General features: G+C 39.3%; 1 protein-coding gene across 3 annotated transcripts in view; it reads right to left on the bottom strand.

Moving 5' to 3' along the window:
* The window catches only part of LOC117523977 (leucine-rich repeat-containing protein 49), a 184,742-nt gene that overhangs the window by 45,660 nt on the left and 118,203 nt on the right, over window positions 1–20,879 (bottom strand). For 2 of the 3 annotated variants that reach the window (XM_034185689.1, XM_034185673.1), the window contains exons 11-12: window positions 17,400–17,483; window positions 13,929–14,104 (exon numbers count right to left, since the gene is read on the bottom strand). In XM_034185689.1, coding sequence (XP_034041580.1) covers window positions 13,929–14,104; window positions 17,400–17,483 — 260 coding nt within the window. The remainder of the gene's footprint in view (window positions 1–13,928; window positions 14,105–17,399; window positions 17,484–20,879) is intronic. The other variant, XM_034185680.1, reaches the window with a different exon arrangement.

The following is a 20,879-nucleotide window of genomic DNA, read 5'->3' as shown; positions in this document are numbered from 1 at the left end:
GATTTTGTCCGGTGAGTGCGAATATCTGGTTTATATCCGGGTGCAGCACGGTGGATTAGTGGTTAGCACTGGTGCTTCACAACTGGAAGGTTGTGTCATCGATTCCTGGCCTTTCTGTGTGGAGTTTGCATGTTCTCCCCGTGTCGGCGTGGGTTTCCTCCAGGCACTCCGGTTTTCTCCCACAATCAAAAACATGTTTATTTAGGGTCTGCTCCTTTCTGTGCCCCTGACCAAGGCAGCGTCTACATCTGCACTTGGTCTCTGGGTGCTGGACTGTGGCTGCCCACTGCTCCTAGTGGTTAGATTGTGTCTAACTGTGATTAGGATGGGTTAAATGCAGAGGACAAGTTTCGTTGTATGTATAAATGTGTGATGACTAAAGTTTCTATTCTATTCTATACAGTGACGGTTTAGGTGAGTTTTCCTGTACATACTTTACAACCAAACTAAGTCTACATGGAGTGTCACTGTTCAGTCAACCATGGTGATGATGAAGACACAACACTGAAACCTGACATGAACCCCCTCCCCCACCCCACCGTCACAAAAAATAAATAAACTACAACCACAAACTAAAGAGCCTTCAAAAACAATGAAAATCTTCCACCAATTATCAAATATGCTATGATTAAAAGTGCTAAGAATGAAAGACTCAATAAAACAAATCATCAAGGGACAACCCATTCCCTTTAAATGGTTATGTCTAGCGGTTAAGGTGTTGGGCTTGAGTCCAGAAGATCATGGGTTCAAATCCCCGCCTGACTGGAAAATCACTAAGGGCCCTTGGGCAAGGCCTTTAATCCCCTATTGCTCCCGGTGTGTAGTGAGCGCCTTGTATGGCAGCACCCTGACATCGGGGTAAATGTGAGGCATAATTGTAAAGCGCTTTGAGCATCTGATGCAGATGGAAAAGCGCTGTATAAATGCAGTACATTTACCATTTACCATTTTAAAGCTGAATTCATTTGGGTCAACTCTTCATAACCTTATCAAACCTACAAAATCAAAACCAGACAAAACTGAACACTTAAATGGCAGAATTAAAGAGGAAAAAACATAATAATCTGCATAATCATTTTATTTTCTTCAGTATTTTTCTGAATAACATTTATGACATACTCAACATTTGCTACTGTTGCTAACAGATACAGTGGGGAAAGTAAGTATTTGATACACTATCAATTTTGCAAGTTTTATCACCTACAATGAATGAATGAATGAATGAATGACAACTGTTTATTTCGAACATTTGATACAACAACAATTACAAGATAGATCAGTAAAGACAACAACAAAAAAGTTCCTACTGTGTACCCAACATGTCCGAAAAGGGGTAGGGTGAAGCATCAGCTTATTTATCCCTACCCCTTCTTCCCCACAACCAGTAATACCCTTTGCCACATATACACATACAACATACATACACATATACATACACATATATACACATATACACACATATACATATATACACATATATATACACAAACATAAATATACACCTACACATACCTACTTACATACAAAATACTATATATTTACAAGCCGAAGCAAAAAACAAAAACACCCTAACCCTCATTACCCTTCCTCCTCCCTATATCTAGAAAAAAACATATTTTTGTACCGCTGTTTGAACTGGTTCATGCTTGGACATTGCTTGAGCCCCACTCCCAATCTGTTCCACATCCTCACCCCACAGACAGAAATACAGAAACCTTTTAATGTTGTTTGTGCCCACTGATGCTTTAAATTAAATTTCCTCCTCAGACTGTAATCCCCTGATCTGTTAAAAAACATATTTTTAATATTTGCTGGAAGTAAATTGTTTATTGCTTTATACACAATTTGTACTGTTTGAAAATGAACCAAGTCTGTGAATTTTAAGAATTTGGATTGTAAAAATAGTGGATTTGTATGATCTCTATAGCCAGTATTATGAATAATTCTTATAGCTCTTTTCTGCATTACTGATAGTGATTGTGTTGTACCTTTATAAGTATTACCCCATACCTCTGCACAGTACTGTAAATATGGTAAAACCAGTGAGCAGTAAAGAATGCGGAGTGAGTTGTGGTCCAGAATATGTTTCGCTTTGTTTAGAACTGAAATGCTTCTTGACAGTTTACTTTGTATATGTTTTATATGAGTCTTCCAGTTTATCTTATCATCTATTATCACCCCCAGAAACTTATTTTCATGTACCCTTTCAATATCTACCCCCTCGACTTGTAACTGAACCTGTATGTCTGTATTACAATAGCCAAATAACATGTATTTTGTTTTACTTAAGTTTAATGATAATTTGTTTCTGTCAAACCATATTTTCAATTTTCCCATTTCTATACTGATCCTCCTCAGTAACTCCTGCAAATCCCCCCTGAACAAAAATGCTTGTGTCATCTGCAAATAATACTAATTTTAATATTTTGGAAACATTGACAATATCATTTATATAAATTAGAAACAGTTTTGGACCCAATACTGACCCCTGTGGGACGCCACAAGCATTGTCCAAGCATGATGATGTATATTCCCCCAACTTCACAAACTGTTTTCTGTTACTTAAGTAGCTTCTCACCCAGTGCAACACCAACCCCCTAATCCCATACTGTTCAAGTTTATTGATTAATATGTCATGATTGATTGTATCAAAAGCCTTTTTAAGGTCTATAAATATTCCAACTGAATGTAATTTGTGGTCCATGGCGTTTGTAATCTCCTCAACTGATTCTATTAATGCAAGTGATGTTGAACTATGTGCTCTGAATCCATATTGACTATCAGTAAGTAATTTATGTTTATTTATGAATTTGTCTAATCTATTATTGAATAACTTTTCTAATAATTTGGAAAATTGTGGAAGCAAAGAAACAGGTCTATAATTTGTGAAGTGGTGTCTATCCCCAGTCTTATACAGCGGCACAACCTTAGCTATTTTCATTTGATTGGGATGTATGTTAATGGTTCTACAATCCATTCAATGACCTGTTTTACCACCACCATATCAATTTCATTTAAATCGGTAGATGTTTTATATTTACAATTATTCACAATGTCTATAATTTCTTTTCCATCCACTGCTGTGAGGAACATTGAACAGGGATTTCTTTCTATGAGATTATTATCCCAATCCTCAGGTTGGGAATCGGGAATTTTTTCTGCCAAGCTTGGTCCAATATTTACAAAAAAATTATTAAAACCGTTGACTACCTCATCCTTATTTTCCTTCTTGACATTATTATCAATGAAATACTGAGGGTAACTCTGTTTTTTATTACCATTTTTGATAATGCTATTTAATATATCCCATATTCCTTTAATATTGTTTTTGTTATTATATAATATGTTACTATAATATTCCTTCCTACATACCCGTATAATATTAGTTAATCTATTTTTTAATCTAATTCTCTATACAGTGTATTTTTCTTATTACATGCATTTCGTAACCCTTTCGTCATCCATGGTCGAGCTTGGATTTTTTGTTTTCTGTAGTCTTGTTTAATTGGACAATTTTTATCATATAATGATGTAAATATTTGTAAAAAAGTTTCATATGCACTATCAACATCACTTTCACTGTATACCTTTTCCCAGTTTTGCTCCTGTAAATCCTTCTTTAGTGTGTTCATGTTTTCCTCTGTCCGCACTCGCCTGTATTTTATTTTCTCCTCTGGCTGATTCCGCCGATGGTTCTATTATAAACGATGAAAACTGGTAGATGATCACTAATGTCATTGATTAATAATCCACTCACAGTGTTATTCTCAATATCATTGCTGAATATATTATCAATTAAGGTAGCACTATGGGATGTAATTCTGCTTGGCCTGGTGATTTTTGGATATAAACTCATACTGTACATTATACTGATAAATTCATCTGTTATTTTATGCTTATTTGGATTGAGCAGATCAATATTTAAGTCACCACAAATGAACACAGTTTTTTGATTAGTTTTTGAGAACATTTTCCCATACAGTCAGTGAATGTTTCAATACAAGATCCTGGTGCTCTATATATACAGCTGACTAATACATTTTTGCTTTTTTCTTCACATATTTCAATAGTTATACATTCTAATAAGTTATCAATCACAGTTGTCATATTGTCTACTATTTTATAATCCACTCCTCCTCCACTCTTATTCTTTCTGTTTACACAATTAAATTCATATCCATCCAGTTCAAAATCCATTCCTTTATCTTCATTGATCCATGTTTCTGATATAGCAATTATGTTAAATATTTTTTTAAACTGACTTAAATATTCTTTAATGTTGTTAAAGTTTGCATATAGACTTCTGCTGTTGAAATGGATTATTGATAATTTGTTATCCGTTCTAATGATCCGATTAAACTGTTCATCTGTATAATAGCAACAACTGTCATTGATATTTGAGAAGAAATTATTGTCCGGGTCTATATCGTGCTCCAAGTCCAGTACATTGTGGTCTGTGTATTTAAATGTTCTCAGTTCTACTTTTCCATGATCAGCAATCCTTTGAGTTATATCCTTCTTGTCTCCAGATGTAGATGAATAGGTAGTAGATGAATAGGTTCATCTGGTCTGTGTCATGGTGTTGTGATGTGTTTGTGTCCTCATACCTTATTGGTCATATTTGTCCAGATCCTCGATGTTCCTGATTACATTAAAGAATGGAGAGGTCTGTTTTTATCATAGATACACTTCAACTATGAGAGACAGAATAAAAATATAAAAAATAAAATATAAAAAAATAAATATAAATAAATATATAATATAAAAAAAAAAAAAATATCCAGAAAAATCACACTGTATGATTTTTAAATAAGAAATTAGCATTTTATTGCATAAAATAAGTATTTGATCACCTACCAACCAGCAAGAATTCTGTCTCTCACAGACCTGTTAGTTTGTCTTTAAGAAGCCCTCCTATTGTGCACTCTTTACCTGTATTAATTGCACCTGTTTGAACTTGTTACCTGTATTAAAGACACCTGTCTACGCAATCAATCAATCACACTCCAACCTATCCACAATGGCCAAGACCCAAGAGCTAAGGACACCAGGGACAAAACTGCACACCTGCACAAGGCTGGGGTGACCTACAGGACAACAGGCAAGCAGGTTAGTGAGAAGACAACTGTTGGCATAATTATTAGAAAATGGAAGAAACACAAGATGACTGTCAATCTTCCTCAGTCTGGGGCTCTAGGCAAGATCTCACCTCATGGGGTAAGGATGATTCTGAGAAAGCTCAGAGCTACACGGGAGGACCTGGTCAATGACCTGAAGAGAGCTGGGACCACAGTCACAAAGATTACATTAGTAACACACTACGCCATCTTGGTTTAAAATCCTGCAGGGCACACAAGGTCCCCCTGCTCAAGCCAGCACATGTCCAGGTCCATTTGAAGTTGGCCATTGACCATTTGGATGATCCAGAAGAGGCATGGGAGAAGGTCATGTGGTCATATGAGACCAAAATTGAGCTTTTTGGTGTCAGCTCCACTCACTGTGTTTGGAGGATGAGAACAACCCCAAGAACACCTTCCCAACCATGAAGCATGGGGTGGAAACATCGTACTTTCGGGTGCTTTCCTACAAAGGGGATAGGTTGACTGCACAATATTGAAGGGAGGATGGATGGGGTCATATATCATTAGATTTTGGCAAATAACCTCCTTCCGTCAGTAACAGGGAAGGAGGTTGATGTTTCACTTGGAAGTCTGGCTTTTGCTGACGCTGGATCACAGATCTGGCAACTTGCTTCCAATGGACTGTGTGCTGAATTGACGCCCTTGTAATCACAACAAGGTTGTATTAATTTCTTCTATTTCTGTTTAACATTTCTTTTAGTTTTTAAATGTATCCATTGTGAATCTTATTTAACAAAATTTCTCCTGTTGTGAATCTTAGGAGTGGTTAGCATTTTGCTGCTGTGAATTGTAGCTCATTATTTTACTCCTGTGTGACTCTTAGGAGTGGTTAGCATTGTCACTAGCAGTTGGCTTGCACTATCTTGGCTACACTCTTGGATTTTCTGGTGCACAAAGTACACTGCTTTACACTTTACATTAATCGTGCGTGATGCTGGCAGAGAGGGTGGCTCTTTTAGAGAGCCGTGTCTGTAAGCTGGAACAGCTTCTTAGCTCAGTGGAGTTAGATGTTATGGGCACTCCAGACGAGGTTAGTGTTGGGCCAACCAGCATGCCCATTAGCATTAGCCTAGACTCGCTGGCTGTGGATGACGACTTTCAAGCCATGGTTAGGCAGAGGAAGTCATGTAGCGCTTGGTGCCCGACTGCAGTACCCCAATCACACTCGCCACTGCGAACTGTGAACCGGATTTCTCCCTTGGATGTGCCTGTTAGTCCTTTGAGCCCACAGGTGTCTTCCACTCCTATCTCCAGGCCGAAACGCCGGGCTTTAGTGATAGGGGATTCCATCACTCGCAAAGTCAGGTTACAGACGCTGACTGACATTAAATGTATTCCTGGGGCCAGAGCTCCCGACACTGTCTCTCATCTCAGGGTGCTGACGCTGCAGAACAGCAGACAAACAAAGGAACATGACACTAGATATAGCCACATAGTTATTCATGTCGGCGCCAATGATGTCAGGATGAAACACTCCGAGATTACAAAAATGGACATAGAGAGGACTTGTGACCTTGCCAGAAAGATGTGTCGGCATCGATTAATAGTCTCTGGCCGCCTCCCCTCCTGGGGTAATGATGAGGCATTTAGCAGGCTGACATCATTAAATACGTAGGTGGCTGGCACAATTTTGCAGACAGCAAGGCTTTAGTTTTATTGATAACTGGCCTTCGTTTTGGGGCCACCGTGGCTTGCTGATGCCGGACAGCCTTCACCCTACTGGAGAATGCGCCGCCATCTTGTATGTGAACCTAGATAGAGCTCTGCAGGGAGGGTAACATTAGGACTTTACAGCAGGCCACGAAGCAGGTGATTAGAGACTCTGCAAGGCTTATGACGAATGTGGATGTGTAATCCATTATCTTAGTGGGGAAAACAGTGTAGAAAATCCACTACGGTGATAGTGCAGTTTATGTGGTAGGGAGGGAAATTCATCCAGTTGAGACTGAGGCCTGTCTCTGCAGACATGTCCATAAAAATCATAGAGGGATATGCTTTGCAAACTTAATACCCATTACTACAATGGATGACACTGAAATTGAGGATGGCCCACTGGCTGTTCCAGCAATATCAAATACCACGTGGAATGTCTCAAACCTAAACCTACTTCCAGGCATCTTATACTGTAAAACCACCCCTAAATCCAAACAGTTCAACTATCAACCCCACTGAGGTCCATAGTCTGGGTCTCATTAACATAAGATCACTGTCCTCAAAATCAAGATGATTAATGATCTAATTATGGATCACCACTGAGATATGATCGGGTTATATGAAATCTGGCTTAAACCAACAGCTGTCTTCCCCTTAAATGAGGCCTGCCCACCGGCATACACATTTAGTTACGTCCCTTGTGATGCTAAGCAAGGTGGGAGTGTTGTTCTTATGTATAAATCTAGTTTTAGTTGATTAGCTGTTGGGGTCATAAATATAATTCGTTTGAACATCCGATTCTCGGCTCTGCCCATGATGCTACGTATTGCCAAGGTCACAAGAATAAAAATCAGCCGTGTTACTTTGTCACTGTATATAGGCCCCCTGGTCCATATTCTGAAATCTTAAATGATTTTGGTGAGTTTATCTCTAACTTGTCAACTACTGCAAGATAACATTGTGATTATTGGTGACTTCAACATTCACATAAATAAGCCTTCTGATCCCCTCTGCAAATCATTTATGGAAATTATGGATATATTAGGATTCCAGCAATGCATTCAGGATTCGACGCACATTAGTGGAAACACCCTGATTTGGTTTTGGTTGGATTTGGTTCTTGCACGGGGTATTGCTGTCACAAATATTGACATCATGCCTCTTGCATCAGTGGTTTCTGATCACACACTTATTACATTTACAGTTTCGCTGCCGTGTTTAGTGGAAAAACAGCCTTATTTATCATTGTGGCGACACATCAACTCCTCAACTACGACTGAACTCAAAGCTAGACTGCCTGATATCTTAGCTTCACGTTTGGAAAATGCCCAATCAGTAGACAGTCTTGTGGACAGTTTAAACTCAGCGCTCAAAACTACACTCGACATGATTGCCCCACCTATATTAAAACCATGCCTGCAGTGTGTGCAAACTTGGTCAAGGACAACAGGAAATATTTGACCTCTGTAAATGCAAACAAAGGTTTCTGTACCAAATATTAAGTTCTGTTTTTTCTATTGTATCAAGTACTTATTTCATGCAATAAAATGTAAATTAATTATTTAAAAATCATACAATGTGATTTTCTGGATTTTTTAAAAGAGTATCTCTCATAGTTTCACAGTTGAAGTGTACCTAGGATAAAAATTACAGACCTCTCCATTCTTTGTAGGTGGGAAATCCTGTAAAATTGACGATGTATCAAATGCTTATTTTCGCCACTGTAGAGCAGCACTCAAAAATAGAGCCATTAGGCTTCAGCTGGGCTTTATATTAATCAAGCTGCAGTGTTACAGCAAAATTTATTAGATATCCTAATCTAAAACACACTAACATACAGAAAATAGCAAATCTACTATTGCCTTTGGACAAACAAGAAAAGCATTAGTCCACAGTAGGGGGAGCTAACCAAAATGTTAGCTGTGAGAACTGCAAGTCCACTAAATGAAAAGATAACTGTGATAACACTGAAATGATAAACCACTAAAACATTAAGCAAAAGCTACAACTACACACTAACTCTGATTACTTTAGCAAAAAAAGAAGAAAGAACAGGACTCTGATGAAAATGTAACTTTACATTGAAACCTCAGTCTCTTTGTTTTGCATCTTGAATAATTTTTTTGCACAGACATCTGCGTTGCACTGCCTTTCCATTTTTCCTCTGATTACTTTAGCTTTACCTTGGTTTTTTGGTTTTAAAACCCTAAAAAAAAAAAAAAAAAAAAAACAGACCTAAAGGCCTGAAAATTTAATATGCTGAATTATAAACATGGAGGCTCCCAAAAAGGTTTACCATGTGAAGATGAGATGATTACACTGGTCATCACAATTTTTCATGCATGGAGTTTTTCCATGGATTTTTGGTAATTTGGGGGCGCTGAATCTGAATCTGTTGTTAGTTTTTGCCAATGACATCACGTTTTTGAGATATGAAAACATATTTCTCGTACACAGGAAATTTTGCTCAGTAAAATTTACTCTGCTGCAACAGGATTTGATCCCAGTCTAAATACAGTAAATTCCCCTCTATCATAGAGTGAATCAGCTCGACAGTTGTCGCAGCCTTAAACATTGGTCCGCACTTGCCTCCACTGTGCATGTGTCATGCTGGAGCCCAGCTGCCCGTGTGAAACAGAGTCTCTCCACCCAAAGTGATCAAATGGATTAATGGGATTATTAACCATCAGATGACAAGGTAAAACCTCTTGAATTATTCTAAAGTCAGTTTGAAGCAGAAACAAGGCTGTTTGTGATGCAATGAAATGTCCGACGTGCAGTGAATGCATCAGCAAACAGCTTATGCAGCCGCGCTGCTCTGATTGCTTCTTACGTCTGTTATTACGGAATAATGATGAATTTATGCGGACAGGATTGTTGAACAAAAGCTTCATATATCTGTCGCTGAGACAGATGACGACTGAAGTGCAGTTTTAAACAGAAACGAGGTCATTATCAGTGAACCGTGACTGATGACCTTTTTAAGCATTTTTCTTTATTTGCCTCTCGCATGCCTGGAAAAGCTCCTCACCATCTAACCATGTCCTTTAGGTCATTCAGACTTTTTTCAGTAAAATGATTCTTGGGAGCATGAGCATGATTAAAACTTTTCAGCTTTGGGGGGGTCAGACCCCCCCTCCTTTTTAAGCATTTTCCTTATTTGTCTTTCAGCTTCTGGAATGGCTCTGCCCCCCATACTCCCCACCTTTATACATTTTTCTTTTTTGCTTTTCAGCTGACCCCCCCCTAATTAAAGCCCTCTTAACCCCTGCCACTTTAAGCACTTTTTTTTAAATGTAGATGTAAATTAATATTCAAAGTTTTCAGCTGGTTGACAGTAGGACTGTACAATATGGCCAAATTATCGTATCTCAATATTGTCATATAAATTGTCATGTAAATGTCTCTTATATACATTAGTGTTCAGAATAATAGTAGTGCTATGTGACTAAAAAGATTAATCCAGGTTTTGAGTATATTTCTTATTGTTACATGGGAAACAAGGTACCAGCAGATTCAATAGATTCTCACAAATCCAACAAGACCAAGCATTCATGATATGCACACTCTTAAGGCTATGAAATTGGGTTATTAGTCAAAAAAGGAGGAAAGGGGTGTTCACAATAATAGCAGTGTGGCATTCAGTCAGTGAGTTCCTCAATTTTGTGGAACAAACAATTCAATTAAGGATGAAGCCAGCACCTGTTGAACATGCTTTTCTCTTTGAAAGCCTGAGGAAAATGGGATGTTCAAGACATTGTTCAGAAGAACAGCGTAGTTTGATTAAAAAGTTGATTGGAGAGGGGAAAACTTATACGCAGGTGCAAAAAATTAGAGGCTGTTCATCTACAATGATCTCCAATGCTTTAAAATGGACAAAAAAAAAAAAAAAAAACAGACGCGTGGAAGAAAACAGAAAACCACCATCAAAATGGATAGAAGAATAACCAGAATGGCAAAGGCTCACCCATTGATCAGCTCCAGGATGATCAAAGACAGTCTGGAGTTACCTGTAAGTGCTGTGACAGTTAGAAGATGCCTGTGTGAAGCTAATTTATTTGCAAGAATCCTCCGCAAAGTCCCTCTGTTAAATAAAAGACATGCAGAAGAGGTTACAATTTGCCAAAGAACACATCAACTGGCCTAAAGAGAAATGGAGGAATATTTTGTGGACTGATGAGAGTAAAATTGTTCTTTTTGGGTCCAAGGGCCACAGACAGTTTGTGAGACGACCCCCAAACTCTGAATTCAAGCCACAGTTCACAGTGAAGACAGTGAAGCATGGTGGTGCAAGCATCATGATATGGGCATGTTTCTCCTACTATGGTGCTGGGCCTATATATCGCATACCAGGTATCATGGATCAGTTTGTATATGTCAAAATACTTGAAGAGGTCATGCCCTTGAAATGGGTGTTTCAACAAGACAATGTATAATAGAAGATATACCTTACTGAATTTTCATATCAATATGATATACGATATGATTCTGATTTGACACAAAGTGCAGCAGCAGTGAAAATGAAACATTCTTTAACAAAAAGGTAATAATACCACACTCATTTTGCACTCATCATAAGGTTATGATACTGTGCCCTCCAAAAGTATTGGAACACTTGGAATTTCACACATTTTAATTTGTTTATGCCATTTTAAATACAAGAAATACAAAAATAAATAAATAAATAAATAAAAATTCCTAAAATTATCTTCCTCAAACTCAAACTGAAAGCAAATCTCTAAAACTGTAAAAACCTGTAAATAATAATCAGGTTTATTGCCAGTTTTCTTTAGACAAGTCAGGGGATAGAAACATGAACATTTCCAAGTCACTGACTATGACTTGGACTTGAAATACAAAAGTTTCTTTCACTAAAACATCAAATCTAGACTTTCATCTCAAATGTACTTTCTGTCAAATTGTAGCTGAAGTTTCAGGTCTTCTTTTTAAGAAAATCCTCCTCGACACCACTTCACCAGGAAGCTGGATTTTATATTTTTAATTAATTTATATCAAGTTGTAGAGATTTGCTTTCAGTTTGAGTTAAGGAAGATAATTTTAGAAAAAAAAAATGTATTTGAAATGGAATAAATAAATTAAAATGTGTGAAATACCAAGTGCTCCAATACTTTTGAGGGCAACTGAGAAACACTGAGGAGCAGCATCTTACATCTCATAGTGCAGCAGATAAGAGAATATTTAAGTGGAATCCTGCAAATGGTGATACAAGCATTAAATTTGGCACAAATAATCCATAGACATTAACTCTTAAAAAAAAAAAACTGATTGGCCAATTGAATTTTCAATAGGCAGCCAGGTAGGGGTCAATTGAAGAATTACACAGGGGTTAAAATTAAAAGATGCTCCAATCATATAGAAAACTACATCACATTATTTGCCTGATCATAAAGATTCCAAAAAAAGTATAGTTTGGACTAGCTGTGACTGAATGTTATGGAGTTATGAGGTAAAAGTAGCAATGGTAAGAAAGGTCAGTTTCAGTTTGTACAGGGGTCAAAAGTTAAAGTTGCTCCATTAATTTTGCTCCAGCTGTATTTGTGCTGAATTTGATGCTTGTATCACCATTTAATACAAGTGTCACTGATCTGAAAATGCAGCTCTTTCAACCAGACGTGTGATTGCGTGACATGTCAATCATCTTTGTCCAATCAGATTTCAGGGGAAACCAATGAAACCCCAGCCTCCGCTCTAGCTCCACCCATGCCAAGAAGTGTTCAACATTTCCTGTTTCACTGTAACTGAAAATTTGGCACTTCCAAGTGTGAGCTTGTCACTGAGTTCCCTTGAGATTCCACGGGATCTCATCTGTCAATCCAGGAAGTGTTGACATTTTAACACTTCCAGTTTTACTGTGGATTTGAAAATTGGCACTTCCTTTTTAGGACACCCTGTACCATGAGTGAGCTTCGCGCTGCTGTACAACGCTTCACTCATATAAATTATATTACGGCTCTTGTTCTCATTTCGTGAACCTGGTTTAAAATTGATGCTTCTGAATCTGCTTCTGTGCATGATTAATGGCATCAAACTTATGAGTGAACGAGCAACTTTTGTGTAATCCATCAATACAGAACATGCAGACTGCAAAAAAATGTGATGTGAGGAAATCTGAGCTCAGATTCGGGTTCAGCACCCCAAAGTTACACTAAATCAGTTCTCAAAGTCCACACAAGATTTTTTTGTTTTTTTTGACCAGTGTAATCAAGATGTACACAAATAATTACAAGAACAAATTAAATCAAACAGCAGTTTTAATTCAAAATACAGTTTATTCACTTCCTCCATCTTTTATTATGAAATAATACTGAATTTATGTGGAAATGATTGTTGTACAAAAGCTTCAGATATCTGTGGCTGAGATAGATTGATGACTGGAGTGCAGTTTGAAGCAGAAACGAGGTGTTAGGCCGTGAACCGCATTGTCGGGGGGACTGATTTTTAGCGGGAGCGTTCAATGATGATGATTGGAGTGCAGTTTTAAGCAGAAAGAAGGTTTTAATCCAACAGATCTGTGGAGCTGATGCGTTCACATTTCAAAGTGTCATAGAATTTCACCTCGTTTCTGCTTAAAACAGCCTTGTTTCTGTTTAAAACTCACTTTGGAATGATTTAAGAGGTTTTATCTTTATCATCTGATGGTTAATAATCCCATTAATCCATTTGATTGCTTTAGGTGAAGAGACTCCATCTTAGATGTGCAGCTGTGGTCCAAAATGATGCATGTGCAGATGCAAAAGGCGGACCGATTTTTAGGGGCCGACCGTTTGCTTTGCGACATCGGTCCTAGGGTGATAGAGCCTTTTCCATAGCTGCCCCCTCCCTCTGGAACTCTCTCCCCAAGCAGATGTGTGACTGTATAAATCTGTCCACTTTCAAGGCACAAGTCAAAACGCACCTTTTTAGAATTGCTTTTCATGTGTGATTGTGTTTTTTGTTTTGAGTGTTTTGTTTATAAATCTGTAAAGTGTCTTTGAGCATTGTTAAAAGCGCTTCATGAATAAAATGTATTGCTATTATTATTAATTAGTTTGTACCTGTTACCTGGTTTACATAAGTGCAAGATTATACTGTGCAAGTTTATTTTAAAAGGACTGGCTTTGGAGCGGCGTGTACCTGGGCTCATCGGGTGAAGGTTCCTGTGCAAGGCCGTTGGTCTGGGCCTGGCTGTGGGTCGGGCTGTTTTCTGGACTAATTTCGTCTTTGGAATCTTTTGCTGGTAGCAGATCCAGGCAGGCCTTGACGCCCTCCCACTGCTGTGCTGCATTACGAATCGCGAGACGCCGTTTCTCCTTGATGGACAAAAAAGAAAAAAAAAACTAAACAAAGGTTTCAAGTCCCAGGCAGAACAATGAGGGCATATGAGCCCCTCCCAATGTTGCCTTACTAACAGGGGGTGAAAAATGCCTTTTGCCACTTTTGAAATTTAATGATGGTGCTTTGTTAAAGGAAATGTTGATGTACTGTGTGTATGCTAGATTTCAATATAATTGGTTTGCATGGCTGTAAACATGACATTCCCACACAACAAGAAAGACCATTTCTGGTTTTGGCTCTACCCTGGCCAAGATTTTGTTACACTTGACTCCGGTAAGGAATGTGCCACTCTTCCCTCGCAGGGGAGACCCAGTATCAGTTCGTAGTGAACGCTACACCCCTGTGAATGTTTGTTGTAGTTTTCAAAATAACATTATCTCAACACCAAGGATTAGCAAGAGTTAGGTTACTGAGAGATGACAAGTTCTGTGGAGACAACGGATCACAGCAATAGACATCACAGCAGAAAGACAACAGCAACACATCTGCATGTACACAAACACTATTTGATTAAAGAACAGGTTATGTAGAAGAAACACTAAATTTCATGGATGAGGGAACAGATGAAAGGACAATAATTTGCTGTTTTTTTTCATCCTGAAATCAATCTGCTGAGGACAACCTGCAGACTGTTGGCTCATCATGGCAAGTGGCTACCTACTCCTACCATAGAGCATTTAAAGGGGTGAGACTGCACAAAATCTATTTTCATGTCCCTGTTACAATTAAATGTTCATGTTAAATGTCCAAAACATCTTATAATTCTACAATCAACTGTACCAACTGTATACACAAAACTTCAGCTTCAAAGGGATCCTTTTAGGCCTCCATCACCCACATCATGGAATTCTACTTCTACGTAGCAGCTCCTTTATACATATTTTTACAGAGACATCGTTTTTGTTTTGTTTTTCAGGATGCATGACTTCGGTGTATTTTTGGATATTTTTGACATATTTATTTATTTAAAAGACACCTGGTGTCCTATATTAGTTTTCTGAAAATGTGCAAAATATGAGTGCTCTTAAAGAAACAGAATAACAGAAACAGAATAATACACTGTGGTGACAGCCCCTGGATCATTAGAGGCAACTGGGAACAATGATCTCTTTCCTCATAAACCAGCATTATTTAATTTGTCAAATTGCAGTAGCACCTATGATAATATGGATTAAACAATGTTAATTTAATGTGACATCTAAACACTGCAATTTTTGGCCATGGAGTCTCAACAGTCAGAACACACTGCACCTCCACTACTGCCAAGATTTTATAGTTTTTGTTTGTTTGTTTGAGGGGTTTTTTTTGGGGGGGGGGGATATGCAGGTGTACACCTGGCCTCAGACAAAATAGTGGATAACTGCAAGAAACACCTCTGCAGTTGAGAGAAAAGCTTGTGACCTCAGCAGCAAAACTTATTTATCTTTATATCTTTAGTCTTTATGTCATTGATTCTGATGAAGTGACAGGAAATCTACACCTGATCTGAGGCCTTCAAGACCTTTCTAATATGTTTTGAAGAGCAAGTGACAGTATCAATCAATCAATCAATCAATCAATTTTCTTTATATAGCACCAAATCACAACAAACAGTTGCCCCAAGGCGCTTTATATTGTAAGGCAAGGCCATACAATAATTACGTAAAAACCCCAACGGTCAAAACGACCCCCTGAGAGCAAGCACTTGGCGACAGTGGGAAGGAAAAACTCCCTTTTAACAGGAAGAAACCTCCAGCAGAACCAGGCTCAGGGAGGGGCAGTCTTCTGCTGGGACTGGTTGGGGCTGAGGGAGAGAACCAGGAAAAAGACATGCTGTGGAGGGGAGCAGAGATCAATCACTAATGATTAAATGCAGAGTGGTGCATACAGAGCAAAAGGAGAAAGAAACATTCAGTGCATCATGGGAACCCGCCGTTCTTTGTTCTACAGACTGCCACGCGCTCTGCGCTGGACGCTGCATATATAAAATAATTATTTTGTGGCGGATTAGTCATGTTTTCTGCAAATTTGCCATTGAAAACGGCGCTAATCACTTCCTAACAAGTTGCAGAAAGCATTCTGAGTTGTCTAAAAAGGTAACTGACTTGTTTACATTGTCAAGCCTTGATAAAACAGTTGCGTGTTTTTCCTTCTTGTCTGCAGCTGTTACAGTATTTATTCCTATGTTTATAACAGATTTAACTTCTTGTTATAATCGTTCAGACGAGCTGCGCTCTGATGTGATCTGCTGACTTCACCACTCGCCCTGTTCACTGCTTGTTTACTCCAATCAATTTGTCCAAGTCCAGCAACTGCTCCAGAGGCTGTGGTGTTGGTGTGAAAAGTGATGCCGAAAGGCCCGAGTGCACTTCATTTATGACCAAAATGCCGATGCCGTGCATGCGCAACACGTGCACAATGCTTTGTCAATACATCTGTAATACCAACGAGATAATCGCAATGCGTCCGATCCGTTTGCTCAATACATGCGTTATACATCCGTGACTGCTTGTCATATAGTCGCTGTACATTATTAATATATCCATAATACATACTGAGACATCTGTCATTTTTGGTCACTTCTGTTGTGGACGACAATGAACACCCGTAATCTGTATACTCAAATCATGCTCAATTAATCCTCTCTTCAGTGGGACTAGGCCCTAACACAGTGGTAAACATACCACTGTGCCAGCTTTTTTGAAACATGTTGCAGGCATCCATTTCAAAATGAGCAAATATTTGCACAAAAACAAAGTGTATCAGTTTGAACATTAAATATCTTGTCTTTGTGGTGTATTCAATTGAATATAGGTTGAAGAAGATTTGCAAGTCATTGTATTCTGTTCTTATTTACATTTTACACAACGCCCCAACTTCATTGGAATTGGGGTTATAGTTCAAAATGCACTTTTAAAAGGACCTTCAAGTTAAACTTTTAACATGGGATGGAGAGAGCCTGCTCTGCATGTTTTTGAACACCTCCTGCACCACCCTCAGATATTTACCTGCGTGGGTTAAATATCTGACACCTCATGTACAATCAAGAGCCAGAAAGCACTGGAATTAAACAGTCAGATGTGAGTAGAGCAAGTAGCCATGAAAGCACGTGGGGCAGGTGCCCTCCACAAACAGATTTTGTCCCTTGCTTTAATGCTATCTTGGTGTTCAACAATCAAATGATCCGTGTTGCTCTCCTAAAGGTATACCTTTAGTAAGCCGCATCCACAACTGTGAAGTTTATAACCACGAACAGTCAACATAAGAAAAACACAAACAAACATACAGTACCTTATGCATAGTCTGCTTGTGACTCTCCTTCTTCTTCTCCTCCTCTTTTCGAGCCTGTACGCCGGCTATGCGCCGATCCTCGTCCTGGAGAAGAAAGCAAGCACAATCAGTGTGTCGCTCCATTCATGAGCTCTGAACAACAGGAGGGAGTGACTGAGCCACAAATAACATCGTCACAAACACCACGCTCTGCAGCAGGACCGGTGATTCTCACACCAGCACGGCTGTGTCACCGGATTATTTGTCTGACTTTCAGTCTCGGATCAACTGAAACACCAGCTGGCGGGGAAAGCCAAAACTCCCAGAATGCAATGCTACCAAGACAATGTGAGTGAGCCAGCTGAGAGCTGAGGGATGTTCAGTGGTATGTGGTGAGCTCGTAGAATCTGCTTCTGTCTGATTAATAAAGGCAAAGTATGAGCATCAGTAAATTCCAAGTGCATGACACAGCAAATTTGATCATATACGAGTATATTTTTACCGACATTTAATTTTTTTTTAAACAGATGAACTGGAAACTGCTGTTCTGTTTAGTATCTAATTATTTAATAGCTACATTGTTCTTAGTCTGCTGTATTGGGAAATTAGGCTTTCACTGACAATATTTGAGCCATTTATAGAAATTTATTTGTTGTATGGCTGGGGGTGCCTGGCTGCCTTTTGTTTCTGTCTTCTGTTCTGTCTTTTGTTTTTCCTTCCAGGTGGCTTGCGTTCAGGACTGAGTGGCTGTGTGGCTGAGTTATTAGGACCTCACCCTGATCACCTGAGGCTGGTCATGTGCAGCTCGTCAGGACTCACAGCTGTGGTGCATCTACACGGATTGGGGCATGGTTGCATTTAAGGCTGGAGTACACAGTGTGTATTTGCCAGAGACTCGACCTTGTGACCAGACGGGTGAGATCGTCGTCTTGAGAGCCATCTCATCATCATGGATGCACAGACCGTCCAGGTTTGATGCCATGGTCTGTGAAAGAGGAGGGGGTGAGGTCTCACGCTCGTCAGCACACTTCCTGAGGTACTTTAGGTTTTGTGACTAACATTAGTACAGTCAGTAAATGTGGTGTCCCTCACACCTTATTATATTGAGCTGTTATGTTAGTCGTTTAATCAGCTTCGACTGCAGTGGAGAATGTGAACTGGGTGTTCCATGCCTGCAGGGTGGGAAGCTGATTAGTGATTAAGCCAGGAAGTGTTTGCTGTTTATGTACACCTTTGAGTGGTCTATCTGTGTGTGGAGTGTGGACTCACATGATGGTTTCTTCTTTCTCAGACTCGGTTTGTCGCGGCCACCTGGGGGGTGTCGGCGGGGTCCTTGGGTCCGAACTGTTTCTGGCTCCGGACCGTTTGTGCTGCTGGGAGCGCACCGTATTTCCACCTCGCCAGACCGCGCACTCATTTGTTTGCAATTTAGCACATCACTGTTATGTTATTAAATTCTGTTATCCTTTGTACCGTGCTCTGCTTATTTTATACTGGGTCTTACTTCAAACGCTGGTCGGTTCTCCGCCTGCGTCCGACACATAACAGTATTACTAAGAATGGACACAGTATTCTTTCATAACATTTAGTATATCAAAGAATATACTGTGCAAAGGTTTCATTATGCTTGAATTTTGCAATTAATATAATATTTGGCATTTGTTTATTACTCATCAATGAAGGGAAAAGAAGTTAGTCCTATATAGGCTCTGAGGCCCGTTTTTGTCGTGCTTATCCCTGGATTCCACAGCCTGAAGCAGATGAGAGTCTATGAGTCCGCGTAGATTGAATTTATAGTCCATATTTTCTGGAATATAAATAGCATTTAACTTTTTTTACTAATTTGGGAGGTCCTGTGACTTATATTCAGAAGTGACTGTCTGGATTACCAGATTGTTACAAAATGTTTTTCTTGAATTCATGTGAAATATATATATTTTAAAAATATATACAACTACTCCACCTCATTCCTACCTACAGGCAGAAATTAAAATCTGCAAAGCCTGTAGTGAAGACGGCAAAAAAGGTCTAGACAGGAGCTACAGGCCTGTTTTGACTGCACAGACTGGAGTGTCTTTTTTACATTCATGGATTTGTGACACTGACATCTTACATCAGTTTTATTTCGTCAGTTTTCGACCTGTGTATGCAGACCAAATCCTTCTGCACATACAGCAACAACAAACCTTGGTTTACTGGGAAACTGAGCAGCTCCCCCAGGCCAAGGAGGAGGCCTACAGAAGTGGGGACAGGCTCCTGTACAAGGCCAGGATCACGCTGCCAAAGGAGGTCAGCGTAGCAAAAGCTACTCTGATAGATTGAAAAAAAAAAAATCTCAGCCAACAATCCTGCAACAGTGTGGAGAGGTCTTCAGCATGGAACCAACTACAGGAGACCAACCCCCCACCCAGTGGATAACCCCTGACCGGCTGAGGAGCTGAACCTGTTTTACGCCAGAATTAAAAGAGGCCCTCAAACACACCTCACCACCCCAACAACAATGGACTACCTGCACCCTGGACACCTCTTTTCCCCTCCCCCTCCCCTCTGCAACCCCACCCACACTAATGATCTGTGAAGATGTGTAAGACAAAGATAAAGAAGGCTCCAGGACCTGATGGTGTCTATCCCTCATGTCTGAGAGCCTGCATTGATCAGCTGGCTCCCATCTCTGGAGCTGTGTGAGGTCCCCTCTTGCCTTAAACGCTCCACTATTATCCCAGTCCCAAAGAAACCCTCCATAACAGGATTAAATGACTACAGGCCTGTCGCCCTGACATCTGTTGTCATGATGTCTTTTGAATGGCTGGTGTTGAGCCACCTGAAGGACATCACAGGACCCCTGCTAGACCCCTGTAGTTTGCCTACTGGACAAACAGATCAGTTGAGGATGCAGTCAACATAGGACTGCATTACATCCTGCAGCACCTGGACTCTGCAGAGACATACAGTAGTGTTCAGAATAATAGTAGTGCTATGTGACTAAAAATATTAATCTAAGTTTTGAGTATATTTCTTATTGTTGTTACATGGGAAACAAGGTACCAGTAGATTCTCACAAATCCAACAAGACCAAGCATTCATGATATGCACACTCTTAAGGCTATGAAATTGGGCTATTAGTAAAAAAAAAAGTAGAAAAGGGGGTGTTCACAATAATAGTAGCATCTGCTGTTGACACTATAAACTCAAAACTATTATGTTCAAACTGCTTTTTTAGCAATCCTGTGAATCACTAATCTAGTATTTAGTTGTATAACCACAGTTTTTCATGATTTCTTCACATCTGCGAGGCATTAATTTTGTTGGTTTGGAACCAAGATTTTGCTTGTTTACTAGTGTGCTTGGGGTCATTGTCTTGTTGAAACACCCATTTCAAGGGCATGTCCCCTTCAGCATAAGGCAAAATGACCTCTTAAATTATTTTGACATATCCAAACTGATCCATGATACCTGGTATGCGATAGGCCCAAAACCATAGTAGGAGAAACATGCCCATAT

This window comes from Thalassophryne amazonica, chromosome 2 (assembly GCF_902500255.1).
Source record: "Thalassophryne amazonica chromosome 2, fThaAma1.1, whole genome shotgun sequence".
Lineage (NCBI taxonomy): Eukaryota > Metazoa > Chordata > Actinopteri > Batrachoidiformes > Batrachoididae > Thalassophryne > Thalassophryne amazonica.
Note: the sequence above shows the minus strand (reverse complement) of the source record. Positions and strands in the feature narration are given on the sequence as shown.